The 24753-nt window shown below is 53.4% G+C and overlaps 1 protein-coding gene across 1 annotated transcript in view; it reads left to right on the forward strand.

The window, feature by feature from the left end:
- The first annotated feature begins 464 nt into the window (after positions 1 to 464).
- LOC119955501 (UDP-N-acetylhexosamine pyrophosphorylase-like protein 1) overlaps positions 465 to 24753 on the forward strand; it is a 32457-nt gene continuing 8168 nt past the window's right edge. The window contains exons 1-7 of the mRNA XM_038781749.1: positions 465 to 770; positions 4588 to 4792; positions 8353 to 8528; positions 14615 to 14787; positions 15533 to 15726; positions 18276 to 18416; positions 19933 to 20121. Coding sequence (XP_038637677.1) covers positions 497 to 770; positions 4588 to 4792; positions 8353 to 8528; positions 14615 to 14787; positions 15533 to 15726; positions 18276 to 18416; positions 19933 to 20121 — 1352 coding nt within the window. The 5' untranslated portion in view covers positions 465 to 496. The remainder of the gene's footprint in view (positions 771 to 4587; positions 4793 to 8352; positions 8529 to 14614; positions 14788 to 15532; positions 15727 to 18275; positions 18417 to 19932; positions 20122 to 24753) is intronic.

The following is a 24753-nucleotide window of genomic DNA, read 5'->3' on the forward strand; positions in this document are numbered from 1 at the left end:
CCCGGCCCCGCCTCCTCCACCCTCTCCCGGCCCCGCCTCCTCCACCCTCTCCCGGCCCCGCCTCCTCCACCCTCTCCCGGGCCCGCCTCCTCCACCCTCTCCCGGGCCCGCCTCCTCCACCCTCTCCCGGCCCCGCCTCCTCCACCCTCTCCCGGCCCCGCCTCCTCCACCCTCTCCCGGCCCCGCCTCCTCCACCGTCTCCCGGCCCCGCCTCCTCCACCTCTCCCGGCCCCGCCTCCTCCACCCTCTCCCGGCCCCGCCTCCTCCACCCTCTCCCGGCCCCGCCTCCTCCACCCTCTCCCGGCCCCGCCTCCTCCACCCTCTCCCGGCCCCGCCTCCTCCACCCTCTCCCGGCCCCGCCTCCTCCACCCTCTCCCGGCCCCGCCTCCTCCACCCTCTCCCGGCCCCGCCCCCTCTCCCGGCCCCGCCCCCTCTCCCGGCCCCGCCCCCTCTCTCGGCCCCGCCCCTTCTCCCTCTCCCTCTCTCCCGGGCCGCGATGCCTCGGCTTCTCCCGGAGCTCCTGGCTGAGGCCGGCCAGCCCGAGGTTCTGCGATTTTGGGAGCAGCTGTCGGCGGAGGAGCGGCGGCTCCTGGCGGCCGAGCTGGAGCGGCTGGAACCGGGAGAGCTGCGGGCTCACTGCGAGGAGGCGGCCCGGGCCCGGCAGCGACACACCGAACCCAGAGACCGCCTGATGGAGCCGCTTCCCGGGGAGGCGACCGGCAGCTCCATCCGCACAGACACTGAGAGCCTGAGGAGCTGGAGGGAGCGGGGTGAGGGAGGGGAGGGAGCGGGGTGAGGGAGGGGAGGGAGCGGGGTGAGGGAGGGGAGGGAGCGGGGTGAGGGAGGGGAGGGAGCGGGGGGAGGGAGGGGAGGGAGCGGGGTGAGGGAGGGGAGGGAGCGGGATGAGGGGGGGGGGAGCGGGGTGAGGGAGCGGGGTGAGGGAGGGGGGGAGCTGAGGGAGGGGGGGAGCGGGGTGAGGGAGGGGGGGAGCGGGGGGAGGGGAGGGAGCGGGGTGAGGGAGGGGAGGGAGCGGGGCGAGGGAGGGGTGGGAGGGAGCGGGGCGAGGGAGGGGTGGGAGGGAGGGGTGGGAGGGAGGGGGTGAGGGAGGGGGGGGAGGGGGTGAGGGAGGGGGGGAGCGGGGTGAGGGAGGGGGGAGCGGGGTGAGGGAGGGGGGAGCGGGGTGAGGGAGGGGGGGAGCGGGGTGAGGGAGGGGGGGAGCGGGGTGAGGGAGGGGGGGAGCAGGGTGAGGGAGGGGGGAGCGGGGTGAGGGGGGGGAGTGAGGTGAGGGGGGGAGCGGGGTGGGAGGGGGAGGGAGCGGAGGGGGAGGGGGGGGGGGGGGAGCGGGGTGAGGGAGGAGGGGGAGGGAGCGGGGTGAGGGAAGGGGGGAGGGAGCGGGGGGAGGGGTAGGGGGGAGGGAGCGGGGTGAGGAAGGAGAGGGAGGGGTGAGGGGGAGGGAGGGGTGAGGGGGAGGGAGGGAGGGGTGAGGGGGAGGGAGGGGGGCGGGAGGGAGCGCGGAGGGGAGGGAGGGAGCGGGTTGAGGCGGGGGGGAGTGAGCGGTGGGTAAGGGAGTGGGGGGGAGGAGGGAGGGGGGAGGGGTGAGGGAGCGGGGGTAAAGGAGGGGGGGAGCGGGGGTGGGGAGGGAGCGGGGTGAGGGCGGGGGGAGGGAGGGAGCGGCGGGGGGAGGGAGCGGGGGGAGGGAGGGAGCGGAGGGAGCGGGGTGGGGGAGGGAGGGAGGGAGTCGGGGTGAGGGAGGGAGGGAGGGGGGAGGAGGGAGGGGGGTGAGGGAGCGGGGGTAAAGGAGGGGAGGGAGGGGAGGGAGCGGGGGTAAAGGAGGGGAGCGGGGTGAGGAGGGGAGGGAGCGGGGTGAGGAGGGGAGGGAGCGGGGTGGGGAGGGGGAGAGGGGGAGGGAGCGGTGGAGGGAGGGGGTGAGGGAACGGGGAGGGGGAGGGAGCGGGGTGAGGGGGTGAGGGAGCGGGGTGAGGGTGCTGGGGGGGGAGGGGGTGGAGCGGGGTAGGGAGGGAGCGGGGTTGAGGGAGGGGAGAGAGCGGGGTTGGAGGGAGCGGGGCGAGAGCGGGGTGAGGGAGAGGTGGGAGCGGGATGAAGGGGGGGGCAGCAGTGAGGGTTGGGGGGGGGGGGAGAATTTGTGTTCTGCCTGTGGTTAACAGGGCCTCATTGAAACAGGAGTTCACTTGTGATCGTCTTGTGACTGGGAGAATCAACAGGAAGCTGCACCATTCCAGCACACAGATCCTCTCACTGGCGGTTTGAGGCTGGCTGCTCATTCCAGCATGATCACACACAAGGTGGCTACTGCTGATCCTCACAATGCTGAGCATTCAGCACAAACCCTGCACACACTACTGCCTGCATCAGCAGTGACCCCAGCCCATGTTCTGAGAGACAGCTCTCCCAGTTTGGGAACAAGGCCCCAGATGTTAGTAAGGAGGACTTGTTGTTTCCTGTGTTTTTAAAAAATATAATCTTTATTGTCACAAGTAGGATTGCATTAACACTGCAATGAAGTTACTGTGAAAAGGCCCCAGTTCCCACATTCCAGCACCTGTTTGGATACACAGATGGAGAATTCAGCACGTCCAAAATACCTAACAGCACGTCTTTTAGGACTTGTGGGAGGAAACCGGAGCACCCGGAGGAAACCCACGCAGACACTGACAATGTGCAGAATCCACACAGACGGTAACCCAAATCGGGAATCGAACCTGGTATCCTGGAGCTGTGAAGCAACAGCGATACCCACTGTGCTATTGTGCCGCCCACTTAGGTCGATGCCAGGTGAATTAGCAGTTCGATGAAACTGAGTGCTTGCTTGGCCATTTCATAGAATCCTTACAATGCAGAAGGGTGCCATTCGGTCCATCAAGTCTGCACTGACCCTCCGAAAGAACACAGTTCTGTCACTGGGGTGCAGTGCTGATGGGGATAGGTCTTTTTCTGTATCACACTGGGGTACAGTACTGGTGGCGATGGTTTTATTACAATCCCAGACTAGACCCTATCAGAATCATAGAATTTACATTGCAGAATTTGGCCCATCGAGTCCTTGGAAAGAGCACCCTATGCTCGTACCCCACTTAACCGTTTTTGGACACAATGGGCAATTTAGCATGGCCAATCCACCTAACCTGCATATCTTTGGTCTGTGGGAGGAAACCGGAGCACCAGGAGGAAACCCACGCACACACTGGGAGAACGTGCAGACTCTGCACAGACAGTGACCCAAGGCGGAATCGAACCTGGGACTCTGGAGCTGTGAAGCAGCTGTGCTAACCACTGTGCTACCGTGCTGTCCTCGTGACTAGGAGATTGGACAGAAACCCCAGTATTTTATTTTAATTTTGTGAACGATACCTCGCTCCAGGAGGGATTGCACAAAGAGGTAGGGTGTGAGAGATTAAAACTAGCTTTATTACTGACAAACCATTAAAATATCTTCAACATCACAGCAGAAAATAACTTTAAATTACCGCTCAAACAAAAGTGCACAATACAGTGAATACAATACCCTTAACTGCTATGTTTATTCCTACTCAAATATCAAGAAAAAAAAACATCTCCGCACTCAATCCACTATTAAATACCAATGACATTCAGGAATATTCTGTTTACAGAGATGTTCTTTGAGAAAGAGAGATCACTTGACACTGCTTTGAAGAAAAGTTCTGATTCCTGTCAGACCCATGCAGAAACTGGCTGTATGTCTTCAGAAGCTGTTTTGTTCACCGTTCCAATCACGCTGCTCTTCTATCTGCTGCAGTCTCACACACACTAACCCAGGCTTTTAACCCTGACTGCACCAAATATCTAAAATACAATACATCTAAAACATCACAGGTCTGTCACTGTATAACACTGGGATACAGTACAGTACTGGTGGGGACAGCTCTGTCACTGTACAACACTGAGGTACAGTACTGGTGGGGCTGGGTCTGTCACTGTATAACACTGGGGTACAGTACTGGTGGGGATGGGCCTCACTGTATAACACTGGGGTACAGTACTGGTGGGGTCGGGTCTGTCACTGTATAACACTGGGGTACAGTACTGGTGGGACGGGTCTGTCACTGTATAACACTGGGGTACAGTACTGGTGGGGACGGGTCTGTCACTGTATAACACTGGGGTACAGTACTGGTGGGGTTGGGTCTGTCACTGTAGAACACTGGGGTACAGTACTGGTGGGGACGGGTCTGTCAATGTATAACACTGGGGTACAGCACTGGTGGGGACGGGTCTGTCAATGTATAACACTGGGGTACAGTACTGGTGGGGACAGGTCTGTCAATGTATAACACTGGGTACAGTACTGGTGGGGACGGGTCTGTCACTGTATAACACTGGGGTACAGTACTGGTGGGGACGGGTCTGTCAATGTATAACACTGGGTACAGTACTGGTGGGGACAGGTCTGTCACTGTATAACACGGGGGTACAGTACTGGTCGGGACAGCTGTATAACACTGCTAGATGCCATGTTTGAGTACTGGTCACTATCTTTCATGGGGTACCCAGTTGATTGTTTACGTGTTCGCTTTAGCTGCAGGTTCAGTTTTTATCCTTCTCTTCTAGGTTTCCATGAGATCTCCGAAAATCATGTGGCTGTTCTGCTTTTGGCTGGCGGGCAGGGTACCAGGCTGGGTGTGCAGTATCCAAAGGGAATGTATGATGTTGGGCTGCCGAGTGGGAAAACACTTTATCAGATCCAGGCAGAACGGATTCGTAAAGTTCAGCAGCTGGCTGAAGAAAAACTCAGCAAGAAATGTACAGTTCCTTGGTGAGTATCAAGCCATGTGTGTGTCTTATTGCCAGTACAGCAAGGTGACAGGACTGGTTGACAGCGCAGCTAATAAAACATACAGTACCCGAGGATTTCTTAATAAGGGCATAGAGTACAAGAGCAAGGAAGTTATGTTAAACTTATTTAAGACACTAGTTTGCCCGCAATTGGAGAGTGTGCTGAAATGTTTCATGAGACTGTTTACAAGGGTTAGAAACTTCAGTTCTGAGGATAGATTGGCGAGATTGGGACTGTTCTTCTTGGAAAGAAGGTGGCGATCTGTTAGAGATGTTCAAAATCATGTTGGGGCTAGAGTAGATGGGGGGAAACTGTCCCCACGCGTAAAAGGATCAAGCGAGAGAGGGCACAGATTTAAAGTGTTTGGCAAAAAAAAATCGCAAATGAGAAAAGCCCTTTCCGCTGACTTAACTATTCTTGAAGTCGTCAATAAACGATTTCCATCTCCGGGCAAACCTCTCCACAGTCTCTCTCAAGGTGAACTTGATGTTTGCCAACCTGAGGAATTCCGCGAGATCGCTCACCCACACCCTGGTTTTGACAGCCCCGTCCCTCCATTCCAGCAAGATCCGTCTCTGGGCTTCCAACACCTCAGACAAAAGGTCAGCAAACCCCCGCCAGAATCTCTCCAGCTTTGACAGGCCCAAAACATGTGGACATGGTTCGCCGGCCCACATCTATCCTCTATCTATCTATCTATCTATCTATCTATCTATCCTCCACCCCCTCAAAAAACCTACTCGTTCTGGCCGCCGCCATATGTACCTTGTGGACCACCTTGAATAAGGCTAAGCCTCGCACACAAAGAGGATGCGTTTATTCTCCTCAAAGCCCCACAGCCCAGCCTCCAACTCCCTCCCCAGCTCTTCCTCCCACTTGCACTTGACTTCTCCCCTCGGGGCACCCTCCCAGTCCATTAATTCTTTGTAAATCTTCGACACTCTGCCCCCACCCACCCCTGTTTTTCACACCACCGTTGTCCTGCAACCCCGGGGGCCACAGGTGGGAAAGGGCGGCACCTACTTCCTCACATAGTCCCTCACCTGCAAGTACCGGAACCCATTCCCGCTGGACAGCTCATTTTCCTCTACCAGCCCCTCCCAATCACGGACAGCTGCCCCCAACGAGTAGGTCCCCAAACCTCTCAATCCCCGCCTGCCACCACCACCCCCCGGAACCCCGCATCTCGCCTATCTGGAGCGAACCTAAGATTCCCGCAGATCTGTGCCCAAACCGAGGCCCCCTCCAGCCTCCACTGTCCCCACACTCTCGGGCTGCCGCCACCACCGGACTTGTGGAGTACCTGACCGGCGAGAGCGGCAGAGGCACTGTCAACAGTGCCCCTAAGTTCGAGTTCTTACAAGAGGCTGCCTCCATCCACTCCCACACGAACCCCTCCCCAACTACCCATTTCCTGACCATGGCTATATTTGCTGCAATAGTTCATCAAATTTGGCAGGGCCAGCCCGCCCCCCACCGGCCCCCGCTCTAACAGTACCTTCTCAACTCGGGGCTGTACCCGCCCACACAAACCCCCAAATCTGTGCATTAACCTTCCTTAAAAAAAAGCCTTCGGAATAAAAATCAGGGGGGGTTCTGGAAGACAGATCAAAATCTCGGAGAACCGCATCTTCATAGACTGCATCCGCCCTGCCAACAACAGTGGGAGCACATCCCACCTCTTAAAATCCCCCTTCACATGCTCTACCAGTCGTGCCAAATTCAATTTATGTAGCTGCCCCCAGCCCCGTGCCACTTGAATACCCAGATACCTGAAACTACCTTGAACGGCAGCTCACCCAGCCTCCTCTCCTGCACCCTCGCCTGGATCGGGAAGACTTCACTCTTCCCCATGCTTAACTTATACCCAGAGAACCGGCCAAATTCCTCTAATATGTCCATGATCCTCTTCCCCCCCCCCCCCCAATACCTTCCAGTGGATTCGATATATAAAGAAATAAGTCGTCTGCATACAGAGGGACCCTATGCTCCCCCCCCCCCCCCTCCCTGACCTCTATGGCGATAAGCGCCATTGCCAATGATTCCATCTCCAAGGCAAAAAGCAGCAGGGAGAGTGGGCATTTCTGCTTCTTCCCACGCTGCAACCTAAAATACCCCAAACTCACCCGGTTCGTTCGTACACTCGCTGCCGGCGCCCAGTACAACAACCGGAACCAATCCACAAACCCCTGCCCGAACCCAAACCGCCCCAGCACCTCCCACAAGTAGTTCAATTCTACCCGGTCAAAGGCCTTCTCCGTACCCATAGCAACCGCTACCTCCATATTTCAGCCCTCTGGGGGCAACAGCACACAGGAAAAAAGAAGGTGCACTCACCCAGCACACGACCCTCCAGCATCTCACCAGAGAACCCCACAAAAAAGAACCACCCTTGAGTGAAAAAAAGTTCTCCACCCACCCCCCCAAAGAAACAGGAACATAATAACAATAACAGTAGAAATAAAAACTCCCCATCAAGGGGGGCAGAGAACCAACATTCCCAGACACTTCCACCAAAGTTCAATGTCGTCCTCCTCCTGCCAGCCCGTTGTCTCGAGCAAACTCCACCACCTCCGGTGTACCAAAGTAATACTCCGGGCATTGTGGTTCACCCAGAGGCAGGCTGGGTACAACATCCCGGACTTCACCCGTTTAAAGAGGGCAGACATAACTAGGATGAAACCCTCTCTCCTTTTGGCCAGTTCTACACCCAGGTCCTGGGATACCCATAGCTCATTACCCTCCCCGGTACATCTCCTCGTCTCCCTCGCCCACCTCAAGATTCTTTCCTTATTGAGGAATCAGTGTGACCTCACCACCATCGCCCTCGGCCGTTCGTTCCTCCTGCGGCTTCCTCATCAGCGCCCGATCAACCTCCAGGGGCTGGTTGAAGGCCACCTCCCTCAACATCTTCTCCAGCATCTTGGCTACAAAAGAGCCAGCGTCCGCTCCCTCGATGTCCTCTGGCAAACCCACAATCCTCAAATTCTGCCTCCAGGAGCGGTTCTCCAGATCCTCCATTTTCTCCTTGAGCCACTTCTGGGTATCCCTCAACATCCGATTTGGCTGCCAACAAAGTAAACTGCTCCTTGCGCTCATCCACCGCCTGCTTCACCTGGATTGCCTGACTTTGGGTCCCCAACCTCAGCTCTACATGGTCAATCCTCACCCATCTTCACCTTGTCATCCAGAGCTTCCCTTCTCATTGAACGTTTCATTCAAAAAATCCACCAGCTGCTCCATCGTCCATTGGGCTGATAAGGCCGACCCTTTGCTCTCTGCCATTGTTCCCTGTGTCGCACAAAGTTTCTTGCTCTTGCATCTCCTTTCTTCTCAAACCACTTCTGGTCCACGAATCTATTCAGCGGTGAAGTATAGTCTTCCTCCACCACTTCTGCACCTTTTTCCTTCAAAACATCCGCCCGTTAATCGGGGAAACGGACCAACAAAACCATCTTGTGCGGGAGCTGCAAAATGTGCGACCACTCACACCATGGCCACCTCCGGAAGTCTCAGTGCCTTTTCTTTGCCACCTCTAGGTACATCATGACCAGTGAATTCACGTTGGAACCCACACAGAAATTCTTCACTCTGCACAACTACTTTGGTCTGGTCAAGTCCAATGTCGTCATGTTTGAACAGCAGATGCTACCCGCTGTTGATTTCAATGGGAAGATCATTCTGGAACAGAAAGGGAAGATTGCCATGGCTCCAGGTTGATGCAGTTTTTAAAAAAAAATCACAAACTTTATGTTTTGTTCTCCCATTACCTTACCCATTCCGGTCTGAGCCAGGGGCTGGATCCTAGGACAACCGATTTCCTGGCAATGTGTTCAGCTCAGTATGAGGATCAGCAGTGTGAGCTGCCACTGACCTTCCCCTCTCCTCCTCCATTCATCACCAGAGTACTCAAACCAATTATGCTGCCGTGACTGCAGCCATGTCTGCTATCCCTTATCCATTGCACATTTTGTGCTCCTTTTTTTCCACCACATTTTAATTTTCACATTTTAAAGGACAAGGGCACCCAGTCCCTTTGCACGGGAGCACAGTGGTTAGCACTGTTGCTTCACAGCACCAGGGTCCCAGGTTAGATTCCCGACTTGGGCGACTGTCAATGTGGAGTCTGCACGTTCTCCCTGTGTCCGCGTGGGTTTCCTCCGGGTGCTCCAGTTTCCTCCCACAAGTCCCGAAAGACGTGCTGTTAGGTGAATTGGACATTCTGAATTCTCCCTCAGTGTGGTGACTGGGGATTTTCACAGTAACTTCATTGCAGCGTTAATGTAATCCAGGGGTGGGCAAACTACGGCCCGCGGGCCGCATGCGGCCCGCCAAAGGTATTTCTGCGGCCCACCAAGTCATTAAAAAAAAAAAAAAAAAAAAAATTTTTTTTTTAAAGAAAATTTTTTTTTTTTTTTTAAATTTTTTTTTAAAGGTTAATGGGGGGGGGGGCTGTTGGGTTACTTACTGGTATAGGGTGGATACGTTGACTTGAGTAGGGTGATCATTGCTCGGCACAACGTCGAGGGCCGAAGGGCCTGTTCTGTGCTGTACTGTTCTATGTTCTATATGAGGTGTCCAGAATCATAACCGGGTGAAGTAATTATTTTACTTAATATACTATGCGGCCCTTTGTGAATTGTGAATTTCTGAATGTGGCCCTTGCACGGAAAAGTTTGCCCACCCCTGATGTAATCGTACTTGTGACAATAATAAAGATTATTATTATCAACACTTCCCAATCTCTCGCCATCTAAGAAATACTCTGCACCTCAGTTCTTCCTACCAAAGTGGATAACCTCACACTTATCCATATGTTCCATCTGCCATGTCCTTAGCCGCTCACTAAGCCTGTCCAAATCCCCATGAAATCTCTTTGCATTATCCTCGCATTCCCGCCTAGCTTTGTATCATCTGCGAACTTGGAAATATTACATTTGGTTCCCATGTCCAAATCATTGATATATATTGTGAACAGCTGGAGCCCAGGTACTGATCCTTGTAATACCTCACTTGTTACATACCGCCAACCTGAGGAGGACCCAATTATTCCGAATCGCTCTTTCTGTACAGAATCAAATCCTCAATCCATACCTGAATATTACCCTCAATCCCAGGCGTTCTAATATTGTTTGCTAACCTTATGTGAGACCTTATCAAAAGCTTCTAAAACATAGAACAGTACAGCACAGAACAGGCCCTTCAGCCCTCTATGTTGTGCCGAGCATTGTCCGAGACCAAGATCAAGCTATCCCACTCCCTGTCATTCTGGTGTGCTCCATGTGCCTATCCAATAACCGCTTGAAAGTTCCTAAAGTGTCCGACTCCACCACTTCCACTGGTTTCCCGTTATCAATTCTGCTGGTAGCATCCTTAAAGAAAACTCCAACCGCTTTGTCAAACATAGTTTCCCTTTCATAAATCCATGTTGACTCTCGCCAATCACATTATTTTCCAAAGGTCGAGTTATCACAGCCTTTAGAATAGATTCTCGCATTTTCCCTACTAATGCGAGGTTAACGGGTCTGTAGTTCCCTGTTTTTCCTCTCCTTCCCTTCCTAAATGATGGGGTGACATTTGCTACCTTCCAATCTGCAGTCACCGTTCCAGAACCTATGGAATTTTGGAAGATGCATTTATCTATCTCCACAGCGAACTCTTTCAACTCTCTGGGATGTAGATTATCGGGTCCTGGGGATTTATCAACCTTCAGTCCCATCGTTTCTTCAATACTATTCTTATACTAATAGTTTCACATTCTCACTAGTCTCTTGGTTTGCTAATTAACCCTTTCCATTGCACATGCTAGATCTAAAATAGCTCCTTCCTAGTTGGTTCCGCAAAATACTTTCCTAGAAAACCATATTGTCCATGTCCCAGGGACTCCTCCACAGCTCTAGTGCTCAGTAGATTAATCTAGTCTAACTGTAGATTGAAATGAAATGAAATGAAAATCGCTTATTGTCACGAGTAGGCTTCAATGAAGTTACTGTGAAAAGCCCCTAGTCGCCACATTCCGGCGCCTGTCCGGGGAGGCTGGTACGGGAATCGAACCATGCTGCTGGCCTGCTTGGTCTGCTTTAAAAGCCAGCGATTTAGTCTGGTGAGCTAAACCAACCAACTATGAAGTCTCCCATAGTTATTGTATTACCCTTGTTCCATAGACCTTGCTAATCCTCTCTGATAATACCTCCTGGTGGCCACACCATAGCCAAGTTAATTTGAAACATATGAACAAGGAGCAGAAGGAGTTTATTCAGCCCCTCTACTCTGCGCCATTTAGAGTCATCGAGGTCTACAGCACAGAAAGGCCCATCCCGTCTGTGCCGGTTAAAAACAACTACCTAACCATTCTAATCCCATTTCCCAGCACTTGGCCCATAGCTTTGTATGCCTTGGCATCGCATGTGCACTAAATAAGGCAACGGGTTCCAGACTCCCATCACCCGCTGGGTGAAAATGTTTTTCCTCACATCCCTCTACACCACCTGTCCCGTTACCGTAAATCTATGCCCCTGGTCATTGATCCCTCTACCAAGTTGTTTTTCCTGTCACTTCATCTATACCCCTCATAATTTTATACATCTCAATCATGCCCCCCCCTCCGTCTCCACTGCTCCAAGGAAAACAGCCCCAGTTTACCAAATCTCTCTTCATAGCTAAAACTCTCCAACGCAGGCAACATCCCGGTAAATCTCCTTTCCAATGCTGTCACATCCCTCCCATAATGTGGATTCCAGAACTGCACACAATAAAGTAGTTGTGGCTGAACCAACTTTTTATACATATTACCAGCATAACCTCCCTGCTCTTAACTCTATGCCTTGGCTAATAAAGGCAAATATACCATAATCTTGAATGTTTCAGCCAAGTAATTCTTAACTCTTTTGAACCAGTGGAAACAAACCTAACCTCTCCAATCTTTCCTCATAAGATAACCCGCCCATTCCTGGTATTAGTCAAGTAAACCTCTCTGAACTGCTTCTAACATACTTACATTTTTCCTTAAATAAGGAGACCAGTACTGTACACAATACTCCAGATATGGTCTCACCAATGCCTGTACAACAGAAGCACAGCCTCCCTACTTTTGTATTTATTCCCCTCACAATACATAATAACATTCTATTAGCTTTCCTAATCACTTGCTGCATCTGCATACCAGCCTTCTGTGATTCATGCGCTAGGTCACCCAGATCCCTCTGCATCTCGGAGCTCTTAAATCTCGCGCCATTTAGATAATGAGTTTTTAAAATTCTTCCTGCCAAAATGGACAACTTCAGATTTTTCCACATTATACTCCATTTACCAGATCTTTGCCCACTCGCCGAACCTTTCAATGTCCCTTTATAGCCTCCTCATGTCCTCTTCTTTCCTATTGGCAAATTTGGCAACCATCACTTCATCCAAATCATTTATATAAGTTGCAAACAGTTGAGGTCCCAGCACTGATCCCTGTGGCACGCCACTCGCTCCACCTTGCCAAGCTAGAAAAAAACCCATTTATGCCTACTCTCTGTTTCCTGTTCGCTAGCCAATCTTCTTTCCATGCTGATATGTTATCCCGTATAACATCTTATATTTTCCATCATAACCTTTGATATGGCATCTTATCAAATGCTTTCTGGAAATCGAAGTACAGTACATCCACCGGTTCACCTTTACCCACAGCACATGTTACTTAAGGAGCTCTAGAAGTCGGTTAAACATTATTTCCCTTTCACAAAACCATGTTGACTCTGCCTGATTACCTTGAACTTATTCAAATGCTCTGCCAAAACGTATTTAATATTAGCGTCTAACATTTTCCCAAAGGCAGATGTTAAACTAATCGGCCTGTAGTTTCCTGCTGTCTATCTTCCTGTTTGAATAATGGAGTTATATTTGCTCACTTTCAATCTAATTGGACCTTCCCAGAAACTAGGGAGTTTTGGAAAATTAAAACCAATGCATCAACTATCTCACAAGGCTGAAGTCCATTAGGACTGGGGCACTTGGCAGTGCTCCCCAATGGCATGAGCAAACCACCCAAATCTCCCAGGAATCAAAAGCCCGCCCTCCTTTACCATCTTTCCAGGTCCCGCGTGTTCACCTGCTTTATTGTCCAATCATCTGAAGTGAGAATAGGAGGAATTGTGAATCTTTGGAATTCTCTGCCCCAGAGGCTGTGGAAGCTCAGACATTGAATATGTTCAAAACTGAGATCCATAGATTTCTACATTTAGGGCAGCACGGTGGCACAGTGGTTAGCACTGCTGTCTCAGAGTGCCAGGGACCCGGTTTCGATTCTGACCTTGGGTGACTGTCTGTGTGGGGTTTTCACATTCCCCCCGTGTCTGCCTGGGTTTCTTCCGTGTGCTCCGGTTTCCTCCCACAGTCCAAAGATGTGCTGGTTAAGTGGATTGGCCATGCTAAACTGCATCTTAGTGGGGATAGGGGGGCGTGGGGCCTAGAATGGGTGCTCTTTTGGAGGGCCAGTGCAGACACGATGGGCCAAATGGCCTCCACTGTAGGGATTCTGTGATTCTACGATACATATTAAAAACATCAAGGGATACGGGAATATTGCAGGAAAGTGATGTTGCAGTAGATGGTCAGCCAATATTTCATCGAATGGCAGAGCAGGTTTGAGGATGATTTGCATCGTAGGAACATTGGAGCAGGAGTGGACTATTCAGCCCATCGAGCCCACTACGTCATTCATGCGGTCATAGCTGATGATCCACTTCAATGCTTTCCCCTCACACCATCCCCATATCACTTTCAGTTTCTGGTATTTAGAAATCTATCAATCTCTGCTTCAAACCTGCTCAGTGACTGAGCTTGCATAGCCCTCTGGGTAGAGATTCCAAAGATTTATAAAGTTCTGGAGTACAATTGAAGCAAGACTTCTGTATTCAAATCCACTGGTAATAAAGGCTAACGTACCATTGGCCTTCCTAATTGATTGCAACTTTTGCATATTAGGTGACTGACTGACATGGACACCCCAGGTCCATTTGTAGATCTGCACTTTCTAATCTCTTACCATTTAAGAGATAAATACTTCTGCTCCTATTTGTTATGTTCTTATGAATATCAGCAACATAAACTAGTATTTTCTAAATGGTAAGAGACCAGGATTCATAGATGAGGATATTGCCGGGGCTGGGTCCCTGGCCGGGGTGTGGGTCGCTTGACGGGGCGGGGGGCCGGGTCGCTTGCCGGGACGGGGGGCCGGGTCGCTTGCCGGGACGGGGGGCCGGGTCGCCTGCCGGGGCGGGTGGGCCGGGGTCGCCTGCCGGGGCGGGGGGCCGGGTCGCCTGCCGGGGCGGGGGTCGCCTGCCGGGGCGGGGGGGCCGGGTCGCCTGCCGGGGCGGGGGGCCCGGTCGCCTGCCGGGGCGGGGGGCCCGGTCGCCTGCCGGGGGCCACTTGCCGGGGCGCCTGCTGGAGTGTGGGTCGCTTGCCGGGGTGGGGGCCGCTTGCCGGGGCGGGGGGCCGGGTCGCCTGCCAGGGCGGGGGGGCCGGGTCGCCTGCCGGGGCGGTGGGCCGGGTCGCTTGCCGGGTTGTGCGTCGCTTGCCGGGGCGGGGGGCCGGGTCGCCTGCCGGGGCGGGGGGCCGGGTCGCCTGCCGGGGCGGTGGGCCGGGTCGCTTGCCGGGTTGTGCGTCGCTTGCCGGGGCGGGGGGCCGGGTCGCTGGCAGGGGCGGGGTTGTGGGTCGCTGGCCGAGGGCCCGGGTCACTGGCCGGCTCGCTGGGTCAATTGCTGTAAGCTGGGCCGGGGTGTGGCCTGTTGCTGAGTGTCCCCTATGCTTGCTTGACAGACGGAAATGGTGGCTTATATCGAGCTCTGACTAACAACAAGATTCTGGAGGATATGGACCGTCGAGGGATTCGGTTTGTCCATGTGTACTGTGTGGACAACATCCTTGTGAAGATGGCAGACCCAGCCTTCATCGGCTTCTGTGTGGAGAAGGGAGCAGACTGTGGGGCCAAGGTCAGCTGGCCAGGTTTAACTCTCCAATGCTGAGGGAGCCAGTGCAAATGTTAGAGCTTTGTGTTGCTGTGAGGCCCCTTCAGATATCCACCAGTGGGTAGAGCATTGGCAGCTCAGGTTCACAAGCAATAACTGACCCTTCCGTTCCGTGCCCTGCCCTGGCCTCATCCTCCCACTGGCCAGGCTCTGGCCCCGAACCCTACCCTACTCCCCCTGCAGCTGGGTCCCAGCCATACCCCAACCCCAGTCTGGCCAGGCCCTAGCCCGGACCTAAATCTGGCCACAATTCTCCCCAGCAGGCCAGGGACTCCTTGATTCTAAAAGACTGACTGCAAGTATTGCCTGAGGATGGAATCAATCTTGGTTGTGATGCAGCCTACTCTCCCAGTAACTTGAAGCCTGACGGAAACCTCTTCATTCGTGGGACTGAATAGCAGCAACGTGAGAGGGGTTGTAGTGAAGTCTACAATGCTATTTGAGATCGGCCTTTGAAAGATGGTGCTGGGATCGAACAACTTTCCATTTGAAGATAATCATTGTTCAAACTCTCCATGTACCATTGTGAAGCTTGCTCAGCATTCTGCTCTGAATGTGCATGCCCCAGGCCTGCTGTAACATTGATAGTTTTATAGTGTCTGAGCTGAGAACCTGCCCTCTTGACCATGCCTTTGACAGCCCTCTGAACGCGGGTCCCAGAGGTGAAGGATGTCCCCTTTATGCCCTTAATGCTCTGTTGTGTCCTCAGGTGGTTGAGAAGGCATACCCCACCGAGCCAGTTGGTGTGGTGTGTTGTGTGGATGGTATCAACCAGGTTGTGGAGTACAGTGAGGTGAGCCAGGCGACTGTGGAGCGGAGGAACGCAGATGGTCGACTTACCTTCAACGCTGGCAATATCTGCAATCACTTCTTCACTGTGGACTTCCTCAAATCGGTGACAGAGTAAGACCCTGCTCTCTGTTATTATCAGTTACCGGTGTATGTGAGACCCGCCCACTTACCTCTCTAATAGGGGCAGCACGGTAGCATTGTGGATAGCACAATCGCTTCACAGCTCCAGGGTCCCAGGTTTGATTCCGGCTTGGGTCACTGTCTGTGCGGAGTCTGCACATCCTCCCCGTGTGTGCGTGGGTTTCCTCCGGGTGCTCCGGTTTCCTCCCACAGTCCAAAGATGTGCGGGTTAGGTGGATTGGCCATGATAAATTGCCCTTGGTGTCCAAAGTTGCCCTTGGTGTTGGGTGGGGTTGCTGGGTTATGGGGATAGGGTGGAGGTGTTGACCTTGGGTGGGGTGCTCTTTGCAGGAGCCGGTGCAGACTCGATGGGCCGAATGGCCTCCTTCTGCACTGTAAATTCTATGATAATTCAATTGCTAACCACATCCCTCCCGGCCTCCATGTTAGCTGATGTTATTAATGGTCCCTCCTCCATGGGTACTGCCCCCCTCCCCTTTCAATCTTTAGACATAACTATCCTACTCAAACCAACCACCCCTCCTACCACCCCGTCCCCACACTCCACCTTTCCCCCTCAGTCTCTGCAAACTACACCCTCCTTCCCAGCCTTTTTTTTTAACCTCAAGTCCTCGAACATGTCATATCCTAAATCCCTGTCCAGCTTTCCTGCTATTCCCTAACCCATGCCTATATCTCCTGTTATGATCAAATATGTGGCCATCTTTTTTGGTTGGTCATGTTTGAGTTCCCTCAATCGGGTTTCTGCTCTGGCCACAGTACCGAAACTGTCCCTATCAATGTCAGACATTCCTTGTGATTGTGGGTAAACTCCCTCATCCCTCGACCTGTCTGACACGGTTTATTAGACCATCCTCCTCTAACACCTTGCCTTGGGTGTTCAGTTCACACCGAGTCCGTGATAGCCAGAGGATGACCAGCAGTGACTTCTCTTCCTAGTCTTGCACCATTACCTCTAGTGTCCCTCGGAGGTCTATCTCTGACAACCCCTTCCTGTTTCTCGTCTAGCTGCTGCCTCTTGTGACCCCATCTGGAAACACGGTGTTGACGTTTATCTCAGCACCTCCTCTCTGGTTCCTCCCCGGCCTCTGTGCTCGGCTGTCTCTCTGACATCGAGTTAAATGTTGAGAAATGACCTTCGTCCTCTGCCTGTTAATCTGTAGTGAAAATTTGTTAGCTTCCGTGTACACCGTATTAACTGGTTTCTGTCGATCTGTATCTCACATTGCTATTAGGTCAATGTTAACAGATACGATTGTTTAAAATGTTTACACTCGAGGACACTCATCCGATATCCTCTTTTAGTGCAAGGTTCATTGCTGCTTCTAGGAAAAGATTCAATAAATCAGGTCACAGTTTGCATCCTTGTCACAGCTCACTTGTTATTTTAAACCATTCACCCACTTCCCTATTCACACTAACTGGGGGTTGCTGTCCATGTTGTCAGTTTTCATTTGTTTATGGATGTGGGAAATGCCAGCATTTAATTTTCCATCCATAATTGCCATTGAGAAGGGGCAGTGAGCCTCCAAGGTGGTGTCTACCTGGCCCAGGTACTTGCCCCTCAGCTGTTCGAAAATGAAAATCGCTTTATTGTCACGAGTAGGCTTCAATGAAGTTACTGTGAAAAGCCCCTAGTCGCCACATTCCGGCGCCTGTCCGGGGAGGCTGGTACGGGAATCGAACCGTGCTGCTTGGTCTGCTTTAAAAGCCAGCGATTTAGCTGAGTGAGCTAAACCAGCCCCTTTCCTGTGTGGTACGGTGCACAGTGGTTCGCACGGCTGCCTCACAGCGCCAGGGACCTGGGTTCAATTCCAGTCTTGGGTCACTCTCTGTGCGGCGTCTGCACGTTCTTCCCGTATCTGCGTGGGTTTCCTCCAGGTGCCCAGCTTTCTCCCACAATCCTAAAATGTGCAGGTTAGGTGGATTGACCATGCTAAATTGCCCCAGAAGTGTTCAAAGATGTGCAGGTTAGGTGGGGTTACAGGGATAGGGAGAGGGGGAGTGGGCCTAGGTAAGGTGCTCTTTTGGAGGGCGGGTGCAGACTGGATGGGCTGAATGGCCTCCTACACTGCAGGGATTCCATTGGTGCAATGGGTTCACACCAAGTGTCACATAGGCAGGATCTCAGTTATGGAGAGATTCAAGAAGAGGGATTATTCTCCTCGGTGCAGAGGAAGTTGTTCAGAGGAGGTTCTGGGGTGATGTAACAAAGTGGTCCCGAATTACAATGCATTTTGATACAATACGTTTCACTGGGCAGGCGGGTCAGTAACTAAAGAACATAGAGTGACGGTAATGGGCCACTCGAGGGAAGATAAGAAATATTTTGCACAGTGAGCTGTTATTTGGAATGCGCTACCTGTAACTTGCTACAGATTAATCCTTGCAAAGTGGGGAGAGAGCAGGGGAGCGGCACAAACTGGATAGCTTTTTCAAAGAGGCAGCACGGACATGATGGGTTGCATGGCCTTCTGTGCTGTGTGCCTCATTCTCTCTATTCTCTTCATTCTCAACAGAGAGTTTGAACCACAATTGAAGCGTCACGTTGCCGTGAAGAAGATTCCTCACGTCGATGAGAAAGGAAACCCAGTGAAACCAGAGACACCCAACGGCATCAAGATGGAGAAGTTCGTTTTCGACGTTTTTCAGTTCTCCAAGTGAGTAAGCTGAGCGAGAGGTTTTTCTCGCACCTCTGTTTGTCTTTAAGGTTTTCCTCTGATGATGGAAACTACTGCGGAGTTTGCACAGTCGGAGGTCCTTCCATCGGTGCAGGAGAAGTTCCCTGCGGCATCATCCCATAACCTGAGACAGGTGAGAGAGAGAACTCCTTCACAACTCTCAAAGGCAAAATACTGCACATACCGGAATTCTGAAATAAAAGCAAAACTGCTGGCAACTCCGAGTGAGTCAGGCAGCATCTGCGGAGAGAAGTTGAAGTTTCAGCTGGCTGGCGTTTGGTCAGAAATGGAAGAAGCTGGTAATGTACCAGCTTTTAAGCAGATGTGGAGGTAGAGGAAAATGGGAATGTCGTGTAGAGAGTGGATTTAACCAATGGGGACAAAGAACGGAGGACAGGAGAGATTAAACGACTAAAGGGCGATGGTGGAAGGCAATAAAGCATGGATTCAGAGGAGTTGGAAATGCCAACAACAGAATAGGGGAGGAGGGAGGCTTGGAAAATGTGGCAGGCCTTGGGAATCCCCACGTATCCAGCTGCAGATGATTGTCACAGTTAGCTTGCACTCTCCTCCAGTAACCCTGCAGGGCAGTAAGTGTAACATGGAGGAGTTGCCTTTGCAATCCCCTGGGTCCATACAGACTGTCTTTACGGACTGCCCTGACTGCAGATAGTGACAGAACAGGAAGAGAATCCTGGTGTGCGCTCGATGATGGGTTTCAGATTGGCTTAATGGAGTTGAGATGGATCTGTTCCTCACTGAAGACGACAGATAGAACTCGGCATTTGGTGAGTGCAGCTTTCTCCCTCGGGTCAGTGTGTTGGGCCACAGCTTGGTATGTGGGGGCAGCTGACCAATCCCAGGATCCCATTCGTGCTGAAGTCTAAAACATTTCCCTCTGCTCTCATTGGCTAAGGCCACTCCCTGCTCTGTCCCCATTGGCTAAACCCACTCCCCACTCTCTGTTCCCATTGGCTAAACCAACTCTCTGCTTTTTCCCCATTGGTTAAATCCATTCTCTGCTCTGTCCCCATTGGCTAAACCCACTCCCCACTCTGTTCCCATTGGCTAAATCCACTCCCTGCTCTCTGTCCCAATTGGCTAAACCCTCCCCACTCTGTCCCCATTGCCTAAACACACTCCCCGCTCTCTGTCCCCATTGCCTAAACACACTCCGCGCTCTCTGTCCCCATTGGCTAAACCCACTCCCCCTCTCTGTCCCCATAGGTTAAACCCACACCCCACTCTCTGTTCTCACTGGTTAAACCCACTCCCTGCTCTGCCCCCATTGGTTAAACCCACTCTCTGCTCTGTTCCCATTGGCTAAAAGTACTCCCTGCTCCCATTGGTTAAATACAAACCTGCTCTGTTCCCATTGGCTAAAACCACTCTCTCACCTCTGTTCCCATTGGTTATATTGACTGGAAGTTGCTGTCATGTGTACAGGTTAAAACTGTGCCCCGCTCCCTGATGGTGTTGATGTGTTTCTGTGCAGGAAGTTTGTTGTGTTTGAAGTGTTGAGGGAGGAAGAATTCTCCCCTCTGAAGAATGCAGAAAACGCTGGGAACAAAGATACCCCCTCCAGTGCACGTCGTGCCCTGCTGTGGCAGCACTATCGCTGGGCAGTACAAGCTGGTGCCCACTTCCTGGATCAGAAGGACAACCGGATTTCCCCCCTCAAACAGTAGGTTCCTGAAATTAATTTTGTCTCTGCTTGATTAACAGATGGACCTGTAAACACAGTGAATGCATTATTGCCAGGTTTGCAGATGACAAAAATAGATGGGAAGGCAAGTGGTGAGAATCACACACACAGTCTACAGAGGTACTCGGAGGCAGCAGTACTAACCACTACCACTGTGTCAGCCAGGTTGAGTAGATTGGGCCTGTGCTCATTGGGGTTTAAAAGAATGAGACATATAGGATTCTCATGGGGCTTGACAGCGTAGATGCTGCGAGGATGTTTCCCCTTGTGGGAGAGTCTAGGACCCGAGGGCTGAATCTCAGTTAAGAGGTAATCCATTTAAGACAGAGATGAGGAGGAATTTCTTCTGAGGGTATTGAATCTATGGAATTCTTTGCCGCAGAGGGTGAGTCGTTACATATGTTCAACAGATGTTGGGATAAGGCGGAAAATTGGAGTTGAGGATTGTCAGATCAATTATGATCTCATTCAATGGCGGAGCAGACGCAGGGCGAATGGCGACCTCCAACGCATCTTTCTGGCCTTACCTGAGAGCACCTCAGTCAGTGCAGCACCTCCTCAGTGCTGCACAGGATTGTCAACCGGGATTATGACCACAAGTATGTGGAGTAGGATTGTATCCTCTGCCCATTCCTGTCACTGACCACTGCCCGGATTTGGAGCACGAAATGCCTTCTCGGAGGGTACTAGGATCTCTTGGTGTGTTCTGGATGGAATACGAACACAGTCCACAGCTCTCCTACATAAGAGATGGAAAAGCTGAAGCTTAGGATCGGGGTAAGAGGAGTGGGTGAGAGGGTAGGGTCGGGGTAACTGAATGGGTGAGAATGTAGGGTCAGGGTAACGGAGTGGGTGCGAGGGTAGGGTCAGGGTAACAGGGAGTGGGTGCGAGGGTAGGGTCAGGGTAACGGAGTGGGTGAGAGGGTAGGGTCTGGGTAACGGGGAGTGGGTGAGAGGGTAGGGTCTGGGTAATGGGGAGTGGCTGAGAGGGTAGGGTCTGGATAACGGGGAGTGGCTGAGAGGGTAGGGTCGGGGTAACGGGGAGTGGGTGAGAGGGTAGGGTCGGGGTAATGGGGAGTGGGTGAGAGGGTGGGCTCGGGGTAACGGGGAGTGGCTGAGAGGGTAGGGTCTGGGTAACGGGGAGTGGGTGAGAGGGTAGGGCCGGGGTAACGGAGTGGGTAAGAGGGTAGGTCCGGGGTAACGGGGAGTGGGTGAGAGGGTAAGGTCGGGGTGACGGGGAGTGGGTGAGAGGGTAGGGTCGGGGTAACGGGGAGTGGGTGAGAGGGTAGGGTCGGGGTAATGGAGTGGGTGAGAGGGTAGGGTCTGGGTAACGGGGAGTGGGTGAGAGGGTAGGGTCGGGGTAACGGAGTGGGTGAGAGGGTAGGGTCGAGGTCATGGGGAGTGGGTGAGAGGGTAGGGCCGGGGTAACGGAGTGGGTAAGAGGGCAGGGTCAGGGTAACGGAGTGGGTAGGGTTGGGGTAACGGGGAGTGGGTGAGAGGGAAGGGTCAGGGTAACGGGGAGTGGGTGAGAGGGTAGGGTCGGGGTAACGGAGTGGGTAGGGTCGGGGTAACAGGGAGTGGGTGAGAGGGTAGGGTCTGGGTAACGGGGTGGGTGAGAAGGTAGGGTCAGGGTAACGGGGAGTGGGTGAGAGGGTAGGGTCAGGGTAACGGGGAGTGGGTGAGAGGGTAGGGTCAGGGTAACGGGGAGTGGGTGAGAGGGTAGGGTCGGGGAAATGGGGAGTGGGTGAGAGGGTAGGGCCGGGGTAACGGAGTGGGAGAGAGGGTAGGGTCAGGGTAACGGGGGGTGAGTGAGAGGGTAGGGTCAGGATAACGGGGAGTGGGTGAGAGGGTAGGGTCAGGGTAACGGGGAGTGGGTGAGAGGGTAGGGTTGGGGTAATGGGGAGTGGGTGAGAGGGTAGGGCCGGGGTAACGGAGTGGGAGAGAGGGTAGGGTCAGGGTAACGGGGAGTGGGTGAGAGGGTAGGGTCAGGGTAACGGGGAGTGGGTGAGAGGGTAGGGTCAGGGTAACGGGGAGTGGGTGAGAGGGTAGGGTTAGGGTAATGGGGAGTGGGTGAGAGGGTAGGGTCTGGGTAACGGAGTGGGTAGGGTCAGGGTAACTGGGAGTGGGTGAGAGGGTAGGGCCGGGGTAACGGGGAGTGGGTGAGAGAGTAGGGTCAGGGTAACGGAGTGGGTAGGGTCGGGGTACCGGGGAGTGGGTGAGAGGGTAGGGTCAGGGTAACGGGGAGTGGGTGAGAGGGTAGGGTCAGGGTAATGGGGAGTGGGTGAGAGGGTAGGGTCGGGGTAACGGGGAGTGGGTGAGAGGGTAGGGTCAGGGTAACGGAGTGGGTAGGGTCGGGGTACCGGGGAGTGGGTGAGAGGGTAGGGTCGGGGTAACGGAGTGGGTGAGAGGGTAGGGTCAGGGTAATGGGGAGTGGGTGAGAGGGTAGGGCCGGGGTAACGGGGAGTGGGTGAGAGAGTAGGGTCAGGGTAACGGAGTGGGTAGGGTCGGGGTACCGGGGAGTGGGTGAGAGGGTAGGGTCAGGGTAACGGGGAGTGGGTGAGAGGGTAGGGTCAGGGTAATGGGGAGTGGGTGAGAGGGTAGGGTCGGGGTAACGGGGAGTGGGTGAGAGGGTAGGGTCAGGGTAACGGAGTGGGTAGGGTCGGGGTAACGGGGAGTGGGTGAGAGGGTAGGGTCGAGGTAACGGAGTGGGTGAGAGGGTAGGTCGGGGTAACGGGGAGTGGGTGAGAGAGTAAGGTCTGGGTAACGGAATGGGTGAGAAGGTAGGGTCAGAGTAACGGAGTGGGTAGGGTCTGGGTAATGGGGAGTGGGTGAGAGGGTAGGTTCGGGGTAACGGGGAGTGGGTGAGAGGGTAGGGTCGGGGTAATGGGGAGTGGGTGCGAGGGTAGGGTCGGGGTAACGGGGTGGTTGAAGGGGTAGGATCGGGGTAACGGGGAGTGGGTGAGAGGGTAGGGTTGGGGTAACGGGGAGTGGTTGAAGGGGTAGGGTCGGGGTAACGGGGAGTGGGTGAGTGTATGGTCGGGGTAACGGGGAGTGGGTGAGAGGGTAGGGTCGGGGTAACGGGGAGTGGGTGAGAGAGTAGGGTCTGGGTGACGGGGAGTGGGAGAGAGAGTAAGGTCTGGGTAACGGAATGGGTGAGAAGGTAGGGTCAGGGTAACGGAGTGGGTAGGGTCTGGGTAATGGGGAGTGGGTGAGAGGGTAAGGTCGGGGTAACGGGGAGTGGGTGAGAGGGTAGGGTCGGGGTAATGGGGAGTGGGTGCGAGGGTAGGGTCGGGGTAACGGGGTGGTTGAAGGGGTAGGGTCGGGGTAACGGGGAGTGGGTGAGAGGGTAGGGTCGGGGTAACGGGGAGTGGGTGAGAGAGTAGGGTCGGGGTGACGGGGAGTGGGAGAGAGAGTAAGGTCTGGGTAACGGAATGGGTGAGAAGGTAGGGTCAGGGTAACGGAGTGGGTAGGGTCTGGGTAATGGGGAGTGGGTGAGAGGGTAAGGTCGGGGTAACGGGGAGTGGGTGAGAGGGTAGGGTTGGGGTAACGGGGAGTGGTTGAGAGAGTAGGGTTGGGGTAATGGAGTTGGTGAGGGGTAGGGTCTGGGTTACTGATCCTGCTTGCCTGTAAAGAACTGCCACATAGGGCAGCACGGTGGCTAGTGGTTAGCACAACCGCCTCACGGCGCTGAGGTCCCAGGTTCGATCCCGGCTCTGGGTCACTGTCCGTGTGGAGTTTGCGCATTCTCCCCGTGTCTGCGTGGGTTTCGCCCCCACAACCCAAAAATGTGCAGAGTAGGTGGATTGGCCACGCTAAATTGCCCCTTAATAGAAAAAATAATTGGGTAATCTAAATTTATAAAAAAAAATAGAAAAAAAAAAGAACTGCCACATGACCTGGTACCAGAGGGTCTCAGCAGCGTGTGGGACATTGGTCACTGCAGGATGTGAGGATGGAACCCATTGGATGAATACGTAAATGACACCTTAACTGATGTGTTGTAGTTGAACAAAGAACAATACAGCACAGGATTATGAGGAGCATGGATAGAGTGGATGGGCAGGCACTCTTTCCCAGGGTGGAGGGGTCAGTCACCAGGGGGCATAGGTTTAAGGTGCATGGGGCAAAGTTTAGAGGCAATGTCCGAGACAGGTTTTTTATGCAGAGGGTGGTGAGTGCCTGGAACGTTTTGCCAGGCGAGGTTGTGGAAGCAGATACATTAACGGTGTTCAAAAGGCATCCCAAAAAATACATGGATAGGATGGGTATAGAACATAGAACGATACAGTGCAGTACAGGTCCTTCGGGCCACGATGTTGCACCGACATGGGAAGTCAAAAACTAAAGGCCATCTAACCTACACTATGCCCTTATCATCCATATGCTGGCCATAACGTGGGCAAGTGCGAGGTCTTGCACTTTGGAAAAAAAGAATAGAGGCATGGACTATTTTCTAAACGGTGACAAAATTCATAATGCTAAAGTGCAAAGGGACTTGGGAGTCCTAGTCCAGGATTCTCTAAAGGTAAACTTGCAGGTTGAGTCCGTAATTAAGAAAGCAACTGTAATGTTGTCATTTATCTCAAGAGGCTTGGAATATAAAAGCAGGGA

The sequence above is a fragment of the Scyliorhinus canicula genome, chromosome 21 (assembly GCF_902713615.1).
Source record: "Scyliorhinus canicula chromosome 21, sScyCan1.1, whole genome shotgun sequence".
In the NCBI taxonomy this organism is placed as follows: Eukaryota; Metazoa; Chordata; class Chondrichthyes; order Carcharhiniformes; family Scyliorhinidae; genus Scyliorhinus; species Scyliorhinus canicula.